Raw genomic sequence first — 15,509 nt, 5'->3', positions numbered from 1 at the left:
AGTTAACTGGGGGAGAGTGGTCCCTAGAAGTTAGGGCTGTGTGTGTGCTGAAGTGGGGGCGGGGACAGATTGCTGCAGCGATCCATGCGGGCACGTGGATTGGCCATATTGATAGGGTGGCTGTACCTGGACAGTCATCCTGGGGTCTGGCCCTTGGGGATGTAGGAGGTAACGCGTGGCTCCTGTGAATGGCTCCCAGGTGCCTTGGCCTGTGGATAGGTTGAGGGGAGTGGCCCTGTGTGGCGGATGGATGTAGAGTGGGGTAAATGTAACTGTATGATATGTTTGTTTCTGTGTGTACAAGTGCTTGCTCACGTGCCTATTGGGACGGGGACAGTTGTGTCCTGGTTTATGTGTTGGGGGCATGTGTGGCTGTGGGGTTCTGTGTACATGTGTGAGTCATGATAGTTGTGTGCTGTGAGGGCGTGTTTACTTGTTTGGGTGCAGAGGCTGGGAGCGTGTGTGTGGTTGAGACATATCTGGTTATGGGTTGGAGTCTGTGCTCGTATTTGTGTACCAGTTTGGGACGTGTATAGCTGTGGGATGAGATGTGTGTGCAGCCTATCACCTGGGTCTGCAGTGTCTCAGGCAGGCATGCCCACTGGTGCAGAAGGCCATTTCCTCCTGTGAACTGCGGGGTGAGACTGGGGAAGAGCATTCCTCTACTGTCACTCTAGGCAGGCCTCAGGTGGGAGAATGGAAGGAGGGGCGAAATGGGGATTGTGTTCTGTCACCTCCCCAACAAGAAGCTTGCCCTGGGCCTCAGAGGTATAGTGTCCGTGGTTGAACCTGGACGCAAATTCTGGCTCTGTGTGACCTTAGGCAAGTTTCATAACCCCTCTGTGCCTCAGTTTCCTCATTTTCTTTAAAACAAAGATGCTAATGGTATCTGCCTCACACATAGAGGATTAAGGATGTTAATGTGGAATAGTCCTGGCACTGAATAACTACTATAGAAGTATCAGTTCTCAGCAGCAGCAGCACTTTCTGAAGGCCTGGGACCTAGTCCTGGCTCCATTGCCACTTTTCTCCCTGTGTGACCTTGGGCAAATTCCTTCTCTACTCTGGGCCTCATTTTCCTCCTATAAAGGCAAGAGCTGGACTAGATAACCTCTCAGGTCCGCTGCCACAATCTCTGAGGCTCAGCTTCGGTGCTGCTTCCTAAGCAATGCAGGGCCACACCCAGGCTGCCTCCCCCAGGGAAAGCCAACCCCCAGTTTCTCTGCCTTTCACTTTGAGGCCAGGAAAAGGATGGATGGAGAAATTTAATTTACATTGGTGTGCTTATGATAATGGCCACTTAGTGTCGTGGTTGAAAATGCCAGCTCTGAAGCCAGACAGCTGGAGTTGAGAGTCTGGCTTCTCTCCTCTGTGACCTTGGGTAGATGTCTTAGCCTCTCTGTGCCCATTACCTCTTCTGTGCATTTGGGATAATATTCATACCCACTTTGTGATGGTTTATTATGTGTCAACTTGGCTGGGCCACAGTGCCCATGTATTTGGTCAAGCATTATTCTAGATGTTTCTGCAAAGGTGTTTTCTAGATGAGATTCACATTTAAATAAATCAGTAGATTTTGAGTAAAGCAGATTACTCTCCATAATGCAGGCTAGCCTCATCCAATTGGTTGAAGGTCTCTTAATAGAACAAAGACTGACACACACACACCCGCCCTCAGCAAGGAGGAGTTCTGCCAGTAGACGCCTTTGGACTCAGCTGCAGCTCTTCCCTTAGTCTCGCCTGCCAGTCTCCCCCATCACATTTTGGACTCTCAAACCTCCACAATCACATAAGCCAATTCCTAAAATAAGCCTCCCTCTGTCTTCAAGCTCTGTATGCACCTCCTGTTGGTTCTGTTTCTGTGGAGAACCCTGACTAATACACACCTCATATGGTTATAATGAAGATTAGATAAGCTAATATATGTAAGCATGCTTAGAACACTGCCTGCCACCTAGAAAGCTCCCCGTAAGTGCTAGATGCTGTTGTTGAATGAGCATCTACTATGTGCTAGGAAATTTACACGTTTCCTCATTTGCTGATGAGAACCACAGTACACGATGGGTGGTGGGATTCCCATTTTGCAAATGAGAAGCTGAGGCTCCGGTGGGGTGACTGCCCACACACAGTCCTTGGCAAACTGGGGATTGGAGTCCATGTTTGGGGCTCTGTCCTGCTCTGTAATGAACCTCACGAAGCTTGCCAGGGTCACTCCAGCCAGGGACGTTTGCACAGAGGAAATGGATGCCATTCTGGGGTTCACTGTAAATCTCTTACTGAGCATAGAGCTTAGACTTAAGGCAAGGTTTAGGGATGGTGGAGTCAACAGAAGAAGAAAGTTCTCAGGTACTTTCTGGAGGAAGCAAGGCTGGTGACCTTGAAAACTGAAGGACAGTTTGGCCTCGGATTTATCTGCATCTTTCTTCACTCCATTGAACCTGCTCCTTCCAGCATCTTCCTCATCTCAGGAACTGTCACCATCCACCCTGTTGCTCAAGCCCAACAGCCAGAAGTCATTCCTTTTTGATTTTTGTTTTTTGAGACAGATTCTCCTCTGTTGCCCAGGCTGGAGTGCAGTGGCATGACCTTAGCTCACCTGCAACCTCCGCCTCCCGGGTTCAGGTGGTTCTCCTGCCTCAGCTTCCTGAGTAGCTGGGATTACAGGCACCCGCCACCACACCTGGCTAATTTTTGGAGTTTTAGTAGAGACAAGGTTTCACCATGTTGACCAGGCTGGTCTCAAACTCCTGACCTCAAGTGCTGGGATGACAGGTGTGAGCTACCGCGCCCAGCCGAGAAGTCATTCTCGACTCTTCCCTTTCTTTTACCTGCCAACTCGAGCTGCAGAACCACCTCTCTCTCCACCTGCACCATCACATGCGTTAGAAGCCCCCTTCATCTCTCCAAGAAGACCCCACCTTCCTGCCTGGTCTCCCTGCTTCTCTATTAGACCTCTATCTGACATTCTCCACACCACAGCAAGAGTGAGCTCTTAAAAAAGATTCATCAGCTGGGTACAGTGGCTCACCCCTGTAATCCCAACACTTTGGGAGGCCAAGGCAAGAAGATCACTTGAGCCTAGGAGTTCGAGACCAGCCTGGGCAACAAAGCAAGATCCTCTCTCTACCAAAAAATAAAAAATGAGCCGGACGTGGTGGTGCACGCCTGTAGTCCCAGCTACCCAAGTGGCTGAGGTGGGAGGATCGCTTGAACCCAGAAGTTTGAGGTTGCAGTGAGGCATGACTGTGCCACTGCACTACAGCCTGGGCAACAGAGACCCTATCTCTAAATAAATAAATAGGAAGGAAGGAGGGAGGGAGGGAAGAAGGGAAAGAAAGAAAAAATAACATACTTTCCTGCTTAAATTCCCCGAGGGACTCCATCCCACCCAGAACTAATTCCCTACCCCGGCTCACAGAGCTTGTGTGACTTGGCCCCTGGCTGCCTTCCTGACCTGGGCTTTACCCCTTTCGTCCCCACCCATCACACTCTGCTCAGCCACACCAGTCACCTTCCGTTCCTTAAACGCATCAAACACATTCTTCTACGTGGCCTTTGTACTCGCTCTTCCCTCTTGCCTGGAATGTTCTTCCCTGGTCTTTCACATGGCTGGCTCCTTCTTAAGATTTCTGCTTAAAACGGTCACCTTCTCAGTGAAGCTGCCTGATCCTGCACTGTCCAGCTGCCCCCGCGGATCACCCCTCTAGTTCCCTCCTCATCACTTCCCACACACTAGTGATCCTGTGTTTGCTTGCTTCTTCTCTGTCTCCCACCACCTCGAGAGCAAGGACCTTGGCTGCAGGGCTTGCACCAGCACCAGGGTCCACTGGTACTTTTTGAATGGGTGGGTGGATGGAAGAAAGCATGCATGAATGAGTGAACCTCGTGCAGGGTCAGGAAAGAAAGGTCATTGTGGCTTCAAATTGGGGATCATTGCCTGGAAAGAGGAGACATTTTTCTCGTTTGGGAGCAGAGAATGGGAGGCTTTGGTAATCCAGAGGGAGCACATGTACAAAGGTAGAGGGATAGGACTAAGTGTGGCTTGTTTGGAGACTGACCTAACTGAGCATCAACTATGCCAAGCACTGTTAACGGTGTTGAGGCTATAGGAACGTGTCTTTCTACCCCAGAGAAGTTTGCAGTCTGCTATGGGTGATGAGCTATATAGGAGAATGTACTATTAGATGGAGGGAAGTGAGAGAGCAACATGGTTACCTGGGGAAGAGCAGTCCCGGCCAAGGGCACAGCAAGTGCAAAGGCCCTGGGGACGGCATGTGCTGGCTGCTCAGGATGCAGTAGGGAGGCCTGTGGCTGGGATGAAGAATAGTGGAGGGTAAAGTGGAAGGAGGTGAGAGCAGAGATGTAACTGGACATTCTAAGGATTTTGACTTTCATTGAGTGAGATAAAGATTCACTGAAGGGTTGTAAGTAAAGGCAGGGACATGATCTGGCTTCAATCATAGAATGATGGGGATTGACTAGGCAGAATGGGTTATGATGTGTAAGGTCGCAGGGGGCGGCTAGCCAGGTGAGATAGGATGGGGCCTCCGGCAGCAGTGGATGGGGCAAGGCGCTGAGGGTGTTGGACAGACTCTGATGATGGATGTGGGCCTCAAGGGAGAGTTTGTGTGGAAGCTGGGAAACACCTGCATCAAGTTGCTGAGGTCCCACTCTTAGGCCAACAACTTGCCAGTCATGTGACCTTGGGCAAATCCCTTCCCTCTGAGAACAGGTTATCTCACCTATTCTGTTGTATCAGCCAGGGTTCAACTAGAGGAACAGAACGAGTGGGAGGTATATATTAAGCAATGTAGTGTAAGGAACTAGCTTACACAATTGTGGGGGCCGACTAGGTAAGTCTGAAATCCACAGGGCAGGCCATGAAAGGGGACAGGCTGGACCCCCAGGCCCAGGCTGGAGCTGCTGTCCACAGATGAAATGTCTTCAGTGAAACCTCCACCCTGCTGAAGGCCTTTCAACTATTGACTCAGGCCCACCCAGAGTGTTTTAGATAATTTCCTTAAAGTCATCCGGTCATGGTCTTTAATAACTATAAAAATACGTTCCCGGCCGGGCACAGTGGCTCATGCCTGTAATCCCAGCACTTTGGGGGGCCAAGGCAGGTGGATCATCTGAGGTCAGGAGTTTGAGACCAGCCTGGCCAACATGGTGAAACCCCGTCTCTACTAAAAATACAAAAAATTAGCTGGGCGTGGTGGCAGGTGCCTGTAATCCCAGCCACTGGGGAGGCTGAGGCAGGGAGAATTGCTTGAACCCAGAAGGCGGAGGTTGCAGTGAGCTGAGATCATGCCATTGCACTCCAGCCTGGGCAACAGAGCGAGACTCCGTCTCAAAAAAAAAAAAAAAAAAAAAAAAGTTCCCCAGTAACACCTAAATTCATGTGTGATTGCATAACTGGGGACAGTAGCGTAGCCAGGTTGATGTGTACCACCTGACCATCGTACCTGTCAAATGGGGTTGTTATAGTAGCAGCGACCTGGCCTGCCCCAAGGTGCACAGGGTTCGAGGTGATGCCCTTTGAGGGGTTTTGGGCTATGCCTGGCAGTAGGAAGGGCCCGTTGTTGTTAGCTGTTGTTGCTTCCCCAAGGTGGGCACTGCTCCAGGAGCCCCAGCGGGGCTGGAGCAGACTCCCCAGAGCAAGGGATTCTCTTGAGACCTGCAAAGATGTCATGCCTCTCACCCACTTCTCTAGGAAGCTGCATTTCGCCAGGGCGCCTAGCCGGGAAGTTCTGAGGTGCGCCACTAGGGGGCGCAGGTGGCCACGGAGCCTCCGGGATGGTCAGGTCAGGGCCCTGGGGCTGTGGTCAGGAGAGCCTGATGGTTCATCCATCCCAGGAGCCCTGTGGAAGCTCCAGCTCGTTTACATGCAGTGAGGTTGCTCAAGAGTGTTGCTGCAAGCTTGTTCTCTTAGGCAAGTGTTGATGTTCCTCATGAAATCCTGTTTACTTTATTCTTCTCCTTGGAAAAGTAGTGAGCTCAGCCCCGCCTCTATCTCAGTGATCATGAAACTGTATTATTGGCTGAGTTCGTGAGATCAGCATTAATGTAGTTTCATTGCAGAGAAGCAGTGTTGCTTGGGGTTGAGAGTCCAGGTTTTGGGAACAGGCAGACAAGGTTTGAACCCCAGCTCTGCCATTTGTTATTGCCGTTTTAATTATTGATAGATTAAGAAAGAAGGGGAGAAGTTGGTCTTTGAGTTGAGACATTTATTTCCATTCTGTGAGCCCCAGGAGGAGACAACAGGGTGTAGACTCAGCCATTACTAAGTATTCTGTTGAGTTAAAAGTGCGGACTCTGGAGCCAGAATGCCCAGCTTCCTGTCCTGGCTCTGCTCGCTGTGTGATCTTGGGCAAGTCCTTCTCTGTGCCTCATTTCTTCACCTGTAAAATGGGGATAATCAGGTTTTTTTTCATTGGGTTGAGGATTGAGTGAAAGTTCCTGAAGTGATATCTCCAGCACTGTGCCTGGCCGAGGAAGCACTAAGGATGAAGCAGCTTTTACTATGAATAGGAGGCTGCACCGGAGGGGTTCATCTCAAACAGGAGAGAGCGCTGGTCGGCTTTTGCCCTTTCTCAGGCATGACTCCTCAATCAGACAGAAGGAAGGTGGGGCATGCACTGTCTCGTCATTGCCAGGAGCCTCCCTGCAGCAACCCGGGTAGGTGGCCTTGGGTAGGTGGTCTTGTCCCCGTTTTATAGACCAGGAAAGTGAAGTTAAGGAACTTGCCCCAGGTCAGCCAGACACAGAATACTCTTTTTTTTTTTTCTTTTTTTTTTTGAGACAGAGTTTCGCTCTGTTGCCCAGGCTGGAGTGCAGTGGCACAATCTCAGCTCACTGCAACCTCCACCTCCTGGGTTCAAGTGATTCTCCTGTCACAGCCTCCCAAGTAGATGGAATTATAGGCGTCTGCCACCATGCCCAGCTAATTTTTTGTATTTTTAGTAGAGATGGGGTTTCACCATGTTGGCCGGGCTGGTCTCGAACTCCTGACCTCAGGTGATCCACCCACCTTGGCCTCCCAAAGTGCTGGGATTACAGGCGTGAACCACCATGACCAGGCTTTTTTTTGTTGTTGTTGTTGTTGTTGTTCAGACTTGAGTGTGGTGGCACAACCACAGCTCACTGCAGACTTGACCTCCTGGGTTGAAGTAATCCTTCCACCTCAGCCTTCTGAGTAGTTGGGACTACAGACATGCACCACCACGTCCAGCTAATTTTTGTATTTTTTGTAGAGACAGGGTCTCGCTATGTTGCCCAGGGTGGTCTTGAACTCCTGGACTCAAGTGATCTTCCTGACTTGGCCTCCCAAAGTGCTGGGATTATAGGTGTGAACCACCGCACACAGCCTAATTTCTCTTTTTATGAGTTTGGTTTTTATTTATTTATTTTAGTTTGGTTTTTAATAAAGTGAAGTTGCTCAGAGCGAGACCCACCATAAGTTCTGGCTACTATTAAGGGTTAGTCTATGGTCGGGCGTGGTGGCTTGCTCCTGTAATCTCAGCACTTTGGGAGGCAGAGGCGGGCAGATCACCTGAGGTCAGGAGTTCAAGACCAACATGGTGAAACCCCATCTCTACTAAAAATACAAAAAATTAGCTGGACATGGTGGCACATGCCTGTCATCCCAGCTACTCAGGAGGCTGAGGCAGGAGAATCGCTTGAACCCAGGAGGCGGAGGTTGCAGTGAGCTGGGATGGCACCACTGCACTCCAGCCTGGGCAACAGAGTGAGACTCCATCCCAAAAAAAAAAAAAGTTAGTCTACCTGAAAAGGTTCCTCTATTCTCCTCCTTTTATAGAGGAAGATTTTAAGAGAGGGATGGCCACTTGCCCAGGGTATGGGGTGGGCAGAACCTGGTCTTCTGCTGGTCAGCACTGCCACCAAGCCCTGGAACCAGGTGGAGGTGTGAGGAGGGCTGCTCTGAAGCAGAGGAAGCCAGTCTGTGAGGCCTCTGGTACCTCCCTTCCCCGCAAGGTAAATACCTCAGCAGGCCACTAGCAAAGCTGGGCTCTCTGGCCCTCCCTGGGCCTGTCCTGCCCAACCAGCAGCAGAGGAAGACGGAGGGAGACAAGGCAGTGGCAGCAGGCTTCCTCCCCCCAGAGCACAGGCTTTGTGAGGCTTTCACCTCTCTTAATAGTTTGTTGGCTCCTGGCCCCACGGAGTGCACAGCTCAACTGAGAAGGCGGGACCTTTTCAAGGATTCATTAACTAATACTAGGCAGGAGGGCTTGGGATCTGCAAGGTGGAAGGGGGGCGGCTGGCCACTGTGGGAGAGGCTGGAGATGGCCCCGAAGGACAGAGGAGATTGCGATGGGCTGAAGGGTGTGAGTAGGGCACCCTGCAGGAGGGACAGCCAGGCATGAGTGAGGATGTGGAACTGGAATGAGTTTTTGCTTTGTTGTTGTGGTTGTGGTGGGTTTTTCTGGTGTTAATTTTTAGCATAGGGTCTTACTCAGTGGCCCAGGCTGGAGTGCAGTGGTGCTATCAGGGCTCACTGTGGCCTTAAATTCTTGGGCTCAAAGGATCCTCCCACTTCATCCTCCCAAGTAGGTGGAACCACTGGTGTGCCACCATGCCCGGCTTATTTATTTATGTAGGAGACAAGAGTCTGGCTCTGTCACCCAGGCTGGAGTACAGTGGCACAATCTCGATTTACTGCAACCTCTGCTTCTCAATTCTCGTGCCTCAGCCTCCTAAGTAGCTGGCACTACAGGTGCCCACCACCATGCCTGGCTAATTTTTTTGTATTTTAGTAGAGACGGGGTTTCTCTGTGTTGCCCAGGGTGGTCTTGAACTCCTGAGTTAGGCAGTCTACCCACCTTGGCCTCCCAGAATGCTAGGATTACAGGTGTGAGTCACCACTTCTAGCCTTAATTTATTTTTTATTACTGACTTATTTATTTATTTGGTAGAAACAGAGTCTCGCTTTGTTGTCCAGGCTGGTGTTGAACTCCAGGCCTCAAGTGATCATCCTGCCTCAGCCTCCTGAAGTGTTAGGATTACAGACGTGAGCCACCACACCTGGCCTGGCATGAGCTTGAGAAGTCTGAGGGAAGGAGAGGTGCCCATTATCCTGGCAGGAGCAAGGGTAGGGCAGGAGATGAGTCTGGAAAGGAAATCATGGAGAGTGTATCATAAGCAAGACTTTTTAAAGCAATTTCCGAGGTTTTCTTGTCCTCCTGAGCTACCCATACTCAGTGAGAAAGGCCCAGGCTACTTAGAGAACGTGGCCAAGATCTTCCTGCTGCCCTCCAATGGCCCATTCCAAAAGTGAGCATGTCTTATTTTGAAGGCTTTGGCTTCTGGCTCATGGGTTTTTGTTTTTTGTTTTTTTTTTTTGAGATGGAGTCTCACTCTGTCGCCCAGGCTGGAGTGCAATGGCACGATCTCGGCTCACTGCAACCTCTGCCTCCCAGGTTCAAGCAATTCTCCTGCCTCAGCCTCCTAAGTAGCTGGGATTACAGACGCACACCCCACCACGCCTGGCTAATTTTTTTATTTTTAGTAGAGATGGGGTTTCACCACATTGGCCAAGCTGGTCTCGAACTGCTGACCTTGTGATCCACCCACTTCAGCCTCTCAAAGTGCTGTAATTACAGGCATGAGCCACCGTGGCCGACCTCTGGGTTGGTGTTTTTAAACAGTTTTTATTTTCATGGCTCTGGGTCCTCAGCCTGATTTTACCCTTGGAGTTCAAAGCCATCTAATTGGAAATGAAAGGAGCCTGATTGATTTGGCAACTCTGCAGCCAGCCCACATGGCAGTGATGCTATGGAGAAAGTGAGTGCTGCTCATGTGTGTGTCTGCGCCACGCTCCCTGGCCCGAGGTGGCTGAGCCCCACTGCCCGATTGGCCTGGACACACAGAGCGTGGCGGGGCGGGGACAGGGGCGCAGTGAGTGCTCCCCGGATCCTGGAATCCCCAGAAGGAGGCAGCTAGTTGGAAGCCTCGATTCCCTCAGCCCTGCTTGCACAGCTGCCTCTGCCCCCTCATTGCTATCACCCAGTTTCTCTTGCTAGGAAAATAGGAAGCTGGTCCAAAAGGGAACTGCATGGGCAAAGGTGAACTGCAGAATCGAGTCTGCTCATTGAAATACAGATTCCCGGGGCCTGCCCAGACCTACTGAATCAGCATGTCTGGAGTGACGCCCAGGAATCTGCATTCTTTCGTTTTCTTAAGAGACAAGGTTTCACCATATTGCCCAGGCTGGTCTCAAACTCCCGAGCTCCTCAAGCGGTCCACCCACCTTGGCATCCCAAAGTGCTAGATTATAGATATGAGCCACCACATCTGGCCAATCTGCAGTGTGTGTGTGTGTGTGTGTGTGTGTGTGTGTGTGTGTGTAATGGAGTCTCTGTCACCCAGGCTGGAGTGTGGTAGTGCGATCTCAGCTCCCTGCAACCTCTGCCTCCCGGGTTCAAGTGATTCTCCCGCCTCAGCCTCCTGAGTAGCTGGGACTACAGGCGCCTCCCACAACACTCAGCTAATTTTTGTATTTTTAGTAGAGACAGGGTTACACCATGTTGGCCAGGCAGATCCTCCTGCCTTGGCCTCCCAAAGTGCTGGGATTATAGGCGTGAGCCACTGCACCCAGCCAATCTGCATTTTTCACAGGCTTCCCAGGGCCTCTGAAATCAAGCCAGGGTTGTGTCTTGGATGGGTCATCCTGTGGGTTGATGGCCGTGTTCAGGGTAGACCGGCAGCAAGATGGCAGAGGGATTGGCATCCCCGAGATGGATGGTGCCTGGATGACGCCTGGATGGGACTGCTCCTTGAAGAACATTCAGTTGTCTCTTGAGATGGGAGGGTGGGCTACGGGGGCAGGAATGGAGGACAGGACCCCAAGTCTCTTACCCCTGAAACACAGCCCGGCATTTGGAGCCTTGGAGAACGGCACTCTGAGGGGCCTACCCAGCCCTGACCTGATGAGAGACACCGTCCGCCTTTCATTTCCAGAAGATTTTGTTCCTGAGGGGGAAACACCCAAATTGTGGTCCGGCAAAGAAAATCCGTGGCCCATGGCCAGAAAGTCACTGGTTCCTCACTTCAGCGTTTGGTTTATAGACACGTGACAGAAGAGGCGACCTTTCCAGTGATGACGAAGCCAGCGGAAAAACAAAGATGTGGGGGAAATGTGCATTACTTATTGTTTTAGCACCTTTTTCTAATCTAAAGTTACTTTGTTTAGAAACAGAGAAGTGGTGTGTGTAACTTAGTCAGTATGTGGCATTTTTAGAGTTGGTCTGTTTCGAAATGTGAAGGAAAAAAATATTTTTTTCCTGAGTTTCCGTAAAACTTAGAAGTTTACAGGAAAAACATGCTTTTCCCTGACTCTTCTTTCTGCTTTGCCCCCTGGATTTCATCATTGCCACGTGTGGCCCAAGCAGCCGGCTTGAAGATGTATTTTATTATTGTTAGAATGAAGTCTTGCACCAAGACAGCTGGGTCCTATCAGAAAGTCCCTTTGCTTCCTTGTGCTCAGAAGGAAGAGTTTGCTGGGTGTGGAGGCTCACGCCTGTAATCCTAGCACTTTGGGAAGCTGAGGTGGGAGGATCACTTGGGCCCAGGAGTTTGAGACCAGCCTGGGCAGCCTACTGAGACCCCTTGTCTCCAAAAAAAAAAAAAAAAGGCCGGGCGCGGTGGCTCACACCTGTAATCCCAGCACTTTAGGAGGCCGAGGCAGGCGGATCACGAGGTCAGGAGATCGAGACCATCCTGGCTAACACGGTGAAACCCCGTCTCTACTAAAAATACAAAAAATTAGCCGAGTGTGGTGGCGGGCGCCTGTAGTCCCAGCTACTTGGAGGCTGAGGCAGGAGAATAGCGTGAACCCGGGAGGCGGAGCTTGCAGTGAGCCGAGATCGCGCCACTGCACTCCAGCCTAGGCGACAGAGCGAGACTCCATCCCAAAAAAAAAAAAAAAATTTAGCCCAGTGTGGTGGCACACACCTGTGGTTTCAGCTATTCGGGAGGCTGAAGCAGAAGGATTGTTGAGCCCAGGAGGTTAAAGCTGCAGTGAGTCATGATCGCACCACTGCACCCCAGCCTGGGCAAGAGAGCAAGACCCTGTCTCAAAATAAAACATGAAAAGAGAAGGTAGGCCGGGCATGGCGGCTCACGCCTATAATCCCAACACTTTGGGAGGCCGAGGTGGGCGGATTACTTGACATCAGGAGTTTGAGACTGGCCTGGCCAACATGGTGAAAGCCCATCTCTACAAAAATACAAAAATTAGCTGGGTGTCGTTGTGGGCGCCTGTAATCTCAGCTACTCAGGAGGCTGAGGCAGGAGAATCACTTGAACCAGGGAGGCAGAGGTTGCGGTGAGCAGAGATGGCGCTATTGCACTCCAGCCTGGATGACAGAGCGAGACTTTGTCTCAAAAAAAATAAATAAAATAAAAGAGAAGGCAGAGCTGGCCATCTCTTCACCACCGTCCCCCTCGTCACTGCTTCTAGATCCCTGTGACTGAGGGTGTCCTCAGCTCTGCCCTGAAGTACCTTAGACTCTTTGAGTGTTGGAAGGGGATCAGGTCTGGGTGCATAACTTCCCAGCGGGAGGGTTAGATCCTTGCTATGCTAAGCAGTGATGACAGGCTGGTGATAACAGACCAAACTAAGCCTGTCTTTGTATGTTGGCAATGGCACCCCCAGGGGAACCTTGCAAATATGCAGATTTTAACATCCCTCATTTCAGATCTGTCAGGGACAAGTTCTTCTGGCCTGTCAGCTCCTGCCATACACAGTCCTGGAACCTGGTGGCTCTGAGTTGCTCATTTGCGTTTGGCCACAGGGTTCTGGTCAGGGGAACTCCCCTCTCCCCTACCCTTCCTCCATGACTTGGCTCACTCCTGCTCCAAGCCCATGGCTCAGTGGACACTAGGCAGCTCTCTCCTGGGGCACAGGGCGGGTACTCTGAAGGCTGAGTGGATAGGAAGCAAGTGTCTGAATGGACACTGGTACTAGGCCTTCCTTCTGGGATGAGGTGGCTCCCGCCACACCTAAAGCTGGCTTTTCTGGCTCTGGCTGTGGCTGCCTTCTAGGTTTGTCTACTGCACATCTGACAGGTCTTGTGATGGAACTTCAGTGATACCAAGATGGAAACAATGGGGTCCTTGTCCTCAGAGGACTCCTGGCCAGATGGGGGAGGTGGGCAAGGAAACAGCAGTTTTAAAGCAGTGCTGCACGGGGCTGGGGCCGCGCCACATAGGGGTCTCTGAGCAAGGCACACAGACCTGCCGTGGCTGCTGAGCCTAATTTACTGAGCTTTCTAATTGGGTCAGCTGGGTGAAGAGGACAGCACCTGTGCAGAGGACATCTGTTCAGTGGTAGCAGCCACTGTCCCCAGGTGCCACGTCTTCCGTGTGGGCATCTCTTTCATAGCCCTAGAGTACTTACTGTGTGGTTCTGTTTCACAGGAGCTGTTGCATATTGCTATTTGTTCAACAAAATCATTGAAGTTTAAAAAGTTCTAATTAATAAGTGTGCCTGGGTAGGAAAGAACTTGGCCCAGGAGCCACCTCCCACCTTTTCCTTATTGTTAGGAAGAGCCCAGCAGTTTCCTGGGAGACAAAGGAGGGCATGAATCTTGACTCCTTGTGATTCCAAGATCACCGTCCCGCAGCCGGGTTCTTGACCCTAGGAGATGCGCATGAAATATCCTCCATCAGGGAAGGAATCTCCCTCCAGTGAGAACTCCCGAGAGGCTGATGATTGACCAGGATTGACAGGACAGGGAAAGAGCAGCCCTTTCACATCCCAGGTCAAGACCATAGAGGCCCAGAGAAGTGTTCCAACCTTCCCACGCTGGGACAGCCAGCCAGGGCCAGGGCTGAGCACTGAGCACCAGGCCTCCTTCCTGGCTTCTCCCCTCTCTGGAAGCTTAGCATTAGACAGAGCCCTCGAGCTGTGGTGCTGAAGGGTTAACTCGGCGCTCCCCAGAGAGCCGCACACTCCTGACCCTCCCGTCTTCCAGGCCCTCTCAGCTGTGGCCTTCTGGGCATAGCTGGGTCACGTGAGAGCCAGATGTGGGGATTTCCCAAGCAGTGGTGTGTGCGTGCGCACTGCGTGCATGCACAGCTCTGTTTACGTGGCATCTCAGCACTCAGGGGATTGGCCTGGACCCACGCAGAGCAGGGGAGGGATGGGGTAAGGAAAGGCTCAGGGGCTCCCAGCAAACACCATGGGGGGCTGCACCAAGCCCTGCTCCCCCCAGACATTCCACATGAGCGGGTTGTTCCTGTTCGGGCTCCTGTTTCCTGTAGCGTCCATCCTGCCAGAGACTATACTGGTTAGGGGTAATTTTTCTAAAAATCTCTTTAAAGGGCTTTGAAGCAGATGCTGGGAGCCAGCAGCCCTTCAGGGTGTTCTGCAGGCTCAGAGGCCTGCATGGGAGCCACTGTGCCCAGCACAAGCCAGGCCTATATGCCCATATGTGGTTCCAGAGGCCAAGCCTGGACTAGAGAGGGCAGAGCCGTGGGCACCAAGAGGGTCCTAGTGCAGTGGGGTAGCTGGGCCTCAGTTTTCCATGAGCCCTTGGGCTGGAGAGCAATCAGTATTCATCTTTCCATCAGCCACTGGGGGTTAATTGGGCATCTCCTACATTCAAGGTGTTTGGGGTGCTGACGGGGTTAGCCTTGAAGGAACTAAAGGTCTGATTGAAGAGACTCATAACAAATCTTTATTAAGCACCTACTATGTGCTATGCACTTGCTAGGACTACAGCCCTAACCGGACATTTGGAGCCAGTGGGAACAGTCAGTGAACAAAGATCCTGCTCAGGGCATGATAAGGAAGACAGCAAACCTCGAAAAGTGGGTGTCCTCAACCTCAGTCCAGGAATGAATTCTCCTCCTACCCCTGACCCCCAATCCCTACCCCTGTCTTGCACCAGTGGATGGCAGCATCCAGCCAGATGTCCCCGAGGCTCTGTAAGCCCTACCCCCAAAGATGGGTCCAGTTATACCTTCAAGGCCTCCAGGACTCAGCCCTGCCATCTCCTCCCTCAGACCTTCCGGGACCCAGCCTATCTCCCCAAACCTACATGACTCCTGAAGCAGACAGGAACGCTGGGGAGGGTGTCTGTGGTTGTGTGTCTGATGCTTTTAGACAGAGGGTGGAGAGTCAGATGGTCTCAACCAGGAGCCGTTGATGCTTCCGAAATAGTTGGCGGTTGATTCATTGATAATCCGATAGCAAGAGTCCAGTCTGGAGAGAAGGAGACATTCCACATTTCGTTGTCCAGGGAGGGGAATGTCTGTCCTGAGTCCATTGCTGTTGACTCCATCACTCACTCGCGGCTCTCAGGGAGACTGAGCCAGGGAGGAGGCGGATTGCAAGACTGGGGGCTGGAGACCAGCGGCTGCTGACTTCATCCCGCTGCCGGCCTCTCTGCTGCTCCTTCTCAGTGTGAATGCAGATACTGGCTTTGGCTCGGGCTTCTGGGGGAGCTGGTGGGTGGGGGAATTGGAGGGAGGATCTCCCAGTAAGT

General features: G+C 51.7%; 1 protein-coding gene across 5 annotated transcripts in view; it reads left to right on the top strand.

Moving 5' to 3' along the window:
- SH3PXD2A (SH3 and PX domains 2A) overlaps positions 1-15,509 on the top strand; it is a 250,807-nt gene that overhangs the window by 160,912 nt on the left and 74,386 nt on the right. The window contains exon 1 of one of the 5 annotated variants that reach the window (XM_050804909.1): positions 11,864-14,316. The exons of the other annotated variants lie outside the window; for them this stretch is intronic. Coding sequence (XP_050660866.1) covers positions 14,202-14,316 — 115 coding nt within the window. The 5' untranslated portion in view covers positions 11,864-14,201. Of the gene's footprint in view, positions 1-11,863; positions 14,317-15,509 lie in introns of those variants that run through there. 5 annotated transcript variants of the gene reach the window in all.

Source organism: Macaca thibetana, chromosome 9, assembly GCF_024542745.1.
Source record: "Macaca thibetana thibetana isolate TM-01 chromosome 9, ASM2454274v1, whole genome shotgun sequence".
Taxonomy (NCBI): domain Eukaryota; kingdom Metazoa; phylum Chordata; class Mammalia; order Primates; family Cercopithecidae; genus Macaca; species Macaca thibetana.
This window is presented reverse-complemented; position numbering and strand designations above follow the sequence as displayed.